Raw genomic sequence first — 7,020 nt, 5'->3', positions numbered from 1 at the left:
GAGAAGTTAAGAGAAGGGTTAATGAGAATACAGACGCCTTTACTATGTGTTGATCCATGGGAAAAGAAAATCTCACCACCCTACTCGCACAAACGCGAGAAAATTCACTGTCAGTTTTGCTTTTTGTGCTCATTTTGACGTCATAAAATATCGAAAGACACTGACGTTTTCCTTTGATCGCGCGCAGATTACTTGAGCTTTCGCCCTAAGCGCGCGTGCGATCGTCAAACTATAGGGAGCCACCTTAAATTTCTTTTTCAAGCAACCGAGAACCACCATTACCCATAATACCTCTCGACATTGTCGCGGACGCTTTTACGTTTTGGTAAGACAATCTTTCTCGAAACAGCTGTGTGTTACTATTTTTATGTAGTAAGAACTCGCTATACACATAACAACGACTCCTCTTAGGGTAAAAAATATGAATCTAAAGCAAACATGGTTTTGACATTTCTCTTTTACTATGAAATTGTTATGGGCTAGAAAAAATGCTTAAAAGGCTCTAAAAGTGTCAAATTTTCTCTGCTAGTCTAAACGTTTCGGGCTTAGACCTTCTTCAGTAGGTGGAATGATTGCCGTGAGCCACGCCATACAAAAACTGTACGCGTAGGCTCGCACGGTTAGCGCGCGCATGAAGTACACAGTAAACAAATAGGAAAACCATTGTTTTAGCGCGCGTATGTGTAATACGCGCTAGACCCACAGTCACAAAAAATGAAAGTTAATGTTCAGTGCGTTCGGTCGAAGCGTGTCCAGCTTGAAGATTAATTTCATTTCATGCTGCTTGTGGCTGATGTTACTGCCAGAGCACCGTTTCAAGCCACAGACCATGATGTCAGCCAGAGAGTGGGAGGCGGAGTTGAAATGTTGAGCTACGGGAAACCCGCGCGATCGGTTTCGAATTCTGCGGAGGTGCTCGCTGAAACGTTCCCGTAGTCGCCTTCCAGTCTCTCCGATGTACAGGCAATTGCAGCGACGACATGAAGTGCAATACACAACATTCTCAGCCGACTGACAGGTGAAGTTGTCACGGATGTTATGTGCGCTCTTCGAGCCTTTTAATGGGCTACATTTGTAAACTGTTTTGATTTCAGTAGAACTATAACACCGTCAACTGTGGGTAGAAACACTCCTCCGCGACACTCCCAATGAATAATTTAGCTAAAGTAACAGCACTAAGTCAAGCAGCAAGTTGCTTACTTTACTCAATTCAAAACAAAATATTAATGACAATTTTCTGACATTTTAAAATAAACAGTAGCGATATTAAAACACCGTTGGTTTTACAACCATGTATGACTGCATTTCAAGTTTACCGTATTTCATATTCGTAGAAGTGGTTCATATCTAAATTAAAGACGAGGAATTTAACTAATCTATCTTGAAAATGTGTGGAATTACACCGGGGAATTACATAGAGTGGTCACGTACTTCGGTATTTTTTTCGGAGTTTTGAGTAAAAATTAGTTAGCTAACTAATTTGGTATTTTCTCCAGTTTTAATTTCAATATTTTGTTCCCCGACTATAGAGACTTCCAACATCTGTTAAGGCAATTTTAGTTTATATGTCACTGGTCGATCACCCGGCACAGACGATGTAAGAAACTGTCTCCATGTGATATTTTCAGTGAGCTATTTACACCTAAAAACTTGTTTAATGATAATACATGTTTGCACCTGCAGCTCTTTTTAAAGAGATGTGGGAATTTAATTTCCAACGGGAAGTTCATCCCAATGGATTAACTCTTATTGTCTGTTTTCCTTAGAAACAAAATGATGTTCCTCGACGCTATATAACGATAAATAGCTGTCACTGTAAACCAAAACTGAGAGGGAAGAAAATTGTAAAATATATGGATTATCAACAGATGTGTACATGTTGTTATCACTAGTTCGGATAGGTGAAAGCTTTAAATCAAGTACACGAAAAACTTTTCCAAAAAAAAATTAGAATGGTGTTGTTAAGCATTCTGAAACCGTAAAAAAGAACTTTGCAGTTTAATAATAATAAAACATTCTCGGCAGTGAGTAATTTGGCTCAAATACAGCTAAAATAATCATTAAATTAGGGTGAACTCGGACAGGAGACACACTTAGCAGGTTTTTTTTATTTTCTTAACAAAACGCAACACAATACTAATAAATTTTAGCAGGAGCGTGTTTCAAGCATGCACAAGAGAGTTTCAAGTCAAGAAACTCAACAGAATATTTTAAAAACTATAACAACAGAAATCCGATAATTTTATATGAAACTGGTTCATGGTTGAAATGTAGTGTTAAACACACGGACTGTTGCGATATTTTCTTTAATTTAACAACCCCTTTACCCCTTGTGACGTCAGTAACAGTTTGAAATAGTTAATCCACTTTGTTCTTTAAAACTTTTATCATGAAGAGAACTATTCAGCTGGTGGCTCGTTAATATTAGGCTTTTTGAGTGGATTTTAGAGTTTTGTCCCACCGTTTATAACACAGAGAGCGTATAATTCTCGAAGATATGTCCAGAAACCAACCACTGGTCATGAAAAAATGCGGAGAACATTTCTTTCATTTTTTCAAAGCTTTTTTAAACTTGTCTGGAGACAATTATTTCGATTATGCAGATGATGCTATCACTTAACTTAGCTTAGGCATTAACATATCCACTCTTACTTTCCATTTTTGGACATAAAATATCTATCTGCCAAAAGTATGCAGCTGCAATACACTCTTTTCTTTTTATACGAATATATTTTATAAGAATATCGAGGCTGAAATTTGCGAAGTTGTAAGAATATTTTAAGAATAACCCCGAGGCTGAGATTTTGAAAAGAATATAATTTCCCTCGACGGCAAAACTGGTCAAAAAACATCAAAAACATTACTAGCCGTATGTTCGATGCCAATAACTTTTCTACAAGAAATTATGTTTCATATCAGGCTTTATTGCCTGCATGAAGTCTGGCTCCAATAGTACTTCAACACCATCAAAGTCATGGTAGGACAGATCTGACCTCTGACGTTGTGTCGACATAGTCCAGTTTGTATTCCTATAACCTAAGAATATTCAAAAGTCATATTTTCACCCTAAAATCGGAGAAAAAAATGAGAATATTCAGCCTGGGCCGGAAAAACAATATTCTTATATAAAAGAGAGTGTAGGCACAGTTAAATTCTAGTCGCGGCGTTTCAAATTCCAACGGGAAGTTGTTCAATGAAATATTAAAGCCAATTATCTCCTTTCCATATAACACTACAGAAAGTAAAACTTTGGAGTTTCAATTTCAAAATGCGTCGAGTTTGAACGGCGTATGAAGATTGAGTTTCAATTTCCAACGGGAAGTTTTTCATGATCAGTGATGCATTAAAGTCAATTATCTTCTTTCAATATAGAGACCAAACTTTGATGTTTTAATTCTAAACTTCGTCGAGTTTGAACGCGGGCTGACAAAATTGGAAATTTAAGATCTGCGTTACAGCTCAGTTAAATAAGTAGAATTTTTTAACGCTGAAAAAGCAGATTTGTTTGTATCCAGTTGAGGTCATTTTCGTTAAGAGCTGTGATTTGGTAAATCATTTGTCTTGCTCTGGCTAAACTATTTTCTCTTCTTTGTGTGAAAAAGGAAAGTAAATTCGGCAAACTCCACTGAGATATGTTTAATGGATCTAAGCTGACATTATTTCACCATAGAATAAACATGTCATTACTTTGTTAAACGCAGTGACATTTAAATATTGTAATCACACGTTTGCTGATATCAATTTTTAGTCCTGTTTCCTTCAGTGGTGTCTTTTCCATTGTTGCTTGTGATGTGAAACGCTTTGGGCCATTCAAGTTAAAATGATAGCATCTCTCTTGGTGCTGTTGTTGCTCAAACAAGCTATGGTAAGAATTTTTTCAAGGATTTCTTTTCAACGCTATACTAGCTGATCGAACCGCGATTTCAACGTTATCAAAAGAAAGCAGGCTATTGTATGCGCGCAGTGTGCGCCCTCTTGAAACTCTTAAAATGGCCACATCTCGGCTGTTTGGGCGTGTTACTTTTAAACTGAAGCATACAGGCTACACTGGATGTTGGGGATGTCAAACTAATAGCAATTTCTTCAGCTCTTAAACTTTATTACACAGAGTTTCAGGAGTTTGTGTTGATGGAAGTGCGTGCTTTGTTTAGTTTCGCGTTCGCTATTCTTTATTTGTTCCATGAGTTGAAATCGAGGTCTTTTCGAAATTTATGCGCAAAGCAATGTAGCTTCTGTTTTACACATTGCATGAATTCAATCGTTGAAGCACTGTGTTTGTTCAGGATATCGCTTTAATTTCTCAAAGAGATGTTAAAACAATGTTATCCATTACAACATCTTCTGAGCAAGAATTGCTCAGTGTTTTCATCGATAAAGTTTTCATTCTCTCTTTAATGAAGACAGTCAAAACTTATTTTAATGTTAATTTTTCTGCTCCTATTTAGGCTCAATCCGTTATGCCCCAAGCATCTTGTGTTTCTGCAAAAGGAGGAGGCCCGAGGCTGGTGGTTTTTGTATCGTTGGCTAATCAGTCTGAACCCATTGTGCAAGGGTATGGTGTAACATAGCACTACATTATTGGATTTCAATTTTTTTCGCAAGTAGTCTTGAAGTACTCCAAGTGGTTGTTGCAACTGAGCTATAACCCACAATAACAATAATGATTATAATAATCGAAATTCAATTCAAATGGGATCTACTTGAAAACGTCTTAAATTCTTAACTTAAACGAACTTTCTCTTTAATTACCGATATATTGCCGTAATTAATTAGTATTTTAGGTTTGCTGTAATTTTAAATTAAAGGTATTGTCTTTGAAAAATCCCTTTGGGGACAGTCAACAAAGGATGTATGCATGTATGTGTTATTAGGCTTTCCACAAATTGTCCGATTTTTTGGGGGATATTTAGAACTTTTCGAGATATTTAGAAAATATTTTCCGGAAAATTTAGAAATATTGAAACTGAATGTTCACAGCTTTTTTGGCTGAGCTCTGTGTTTTCTTCGCTATTTTCTTTAAACAATTCATAACGCTATGGCAGAAACAATCCATGACAGTGATCTCCCAATTGAAAAATATACTCCACTCACTAAAAAGCACTAAAGCAGCAATTTTCAAAAATGGCGGATAATAGTAACATCCATGCACCTGAATCTTCTACTACTGCTGCAAGAAAATTTGGATCGAGATTATTAAATATTTGACCTAACTTATCACCAAAATTGGTTTATTTTTAAAACAAAAATAAGACTGATATTTATGGGGTTTTCCGAGGTATTTAGAAAATCGTTTGCTCCGGACATTTAGACTGAAATTTTTTGGGGAAGATGTACATGTACATGTATGTCGAAACATACGAAACGTCAAGTTAAATATAGTTTTATTTGTGTTTTCTGGAAGGATATTTAGGCGATTTTGCATGATAGTTGTCAAAGGCAAAAAGCTATTCAGTAAAAGCTTGAAGAAAACAAGACTACTCGCCCGCGCCACACGCGAGACACCACACAACCCGTGCCAAGCGCGGGAAACACGCAAACGTCAAACGCGGAAAAACAAGCGGTGATAAAAGCGTCTTAGCCGAGTGACGATCGATAGTTGTTCTTATTTAATGGAAAGAAACGATTTGTATTTGAATTAATGTATCTACAGCTGATGTCATAAGCAGCAAGATATAAATGATTCTGTTGTAAGTCAACCCATGCTCTTCTTTTCACAGTGGTTTGGCCACTCAGCACCTTTTCATAGCACACGACCAAGATTCACAAGGTGCCGCTGCCAACCTGGAGGTGAAGTGGTCTTTTCCTGAACAGCTCGAGTTTGATTCGGCTCAAAACATAACTGGACCAGAATATACCAGCTTGATAAGTCAGGAGTCAACCTTGATCGTTAAGGTAAGATAATGATTGGTTAGGAAATAATTAAGCCTAATCTGTGCGGCGCAATGAATTAAATATAAGTTTACTTATTTGACAAATTGTTCAAACAAAACTATGAAGTGTAAACAAACTAGGGCCGGCTTTCCACAATTATCCGGATATCTTTTGGGATCTTTAAAAGTTCCGAAATAATAAGAACAATTTAAGAAATTTAGAAAATTTAGGAGATATTTAGTAATAGTTTAATAGCTTTTTTTGGCTTAGCCCTGTGTTTTCCTCGCTATTTTCTTGAAACAATACTCAGTTATATGCCAGAAACAATCCACTTCAGCGACTTCCCCTGGAAAAATGTGTTTTCCATATCGCTAAAAGCTCTAAATTAGCAACTTGCCTCCCCTACTCCTGCCGACTACAAGAACGTTTTAAGCAAGTTTTGGCCTAAGTGACTCAAAATCGGCTTATCTTTAAAATAAAAACAAGAAACTATTGAGAACGTTTCTAGAGATATTTAGAAAATTTTTTGTGATATTTAAAAAATGTTTTGAGAATTTCCGCAAAGCTATTTAGGTGATTTAACGTGATATTCGTGGAAAGGCCTAAAATCGACCAAAATAAACTTAAAATTACTCGGCTAAAGAAAAATCACAGACTGTTCTCCATGCGTTTATAAATTTCAGTTTGATAAGTTGGAATCCTGCCAAAATATCACCTTCGCCATAAATCTCAAAGTTGACCATCAGAAGAGAACCTCGCCGGGAAAAACTTCACAAACGTCGACTTTTGTAGCTGTGGAATATTACTGGGAAGATGAGAGCCTGGATGGAGCTCCAAAAACAGAACGAACAAGCTCTTCCTTTGAGTTCTACGCACCAAGTAAGTTAATAATTTATGATAATGAAATATCTGTTTTCTTAGCATAATGATAATGTGTGTCCGGTTTTTTTCCGAAGTAAACCTCAAACCTCAAAATAACACTTAATAATGGTATTAAATTACCAAGGAGGTATTAACAGGCCGAAGGTGGACAAGGATCGCCAAGATTTGGGAGGATAAAGATGGATTACAGAACGAAAAAATTTGCAAAATTTAGTCTAGTTAAAGAATGGGGTATAATGTGACAACATTGTTGTATCTACTCTCTTG

The 7,020-nt window shown here is 36.5% G+C and overlaps 1 protein-coding gene across 1 annotated transcript; it reads left to right on the top strand.

Moving 5' to 3' along the window:
* Positions 1 to 3,764: 3,764 nt before the first annotated feature.
* LOC149105748 (uncharacterized) lies at positions 3,765 to 6,930 on the top strand. The gene is made up of 5 exons (XM_089272384.1): positions 3,765 to 3,865; positions 4,446 to 4,552; positions 5,718 to 5,892; positions 6,555 to 6,750; positions 6,878 to 6,930. Exons 1-5 carry the CDS (start codon positions 3,821 to 3,823, stop codon positions 6,928 to 6,930), a joined length of 576 nt encoding a protein of 191 aa, XP_089128510.1. The 5' UTR covers positions 3,765 to 3,820.
* The last annotated feature ends 90 nt before the right edge of the window (positions 6,931 to 7,020 follow it).

This window comes from Orbicella faveolata, unplaced genomic scaffold (genome assembly GCF_042242905.1).
Source record: "Orbicella faveolata isolate gen_17 unplaced genomic scaffold, um_ofav_v1 contig_34, whole genome shotgun sequence".
In the NCBI taxonomy this organism is placed as follows: Eukaryota; Metazoa; Cnidaria; class Anthozoa; order Scleractinia; family Merulinidae; genus Orbicella; species Orbicella faveolata.
This window is presented reverse-complemented; position numbering and strand designations above follow the sequence as displayed.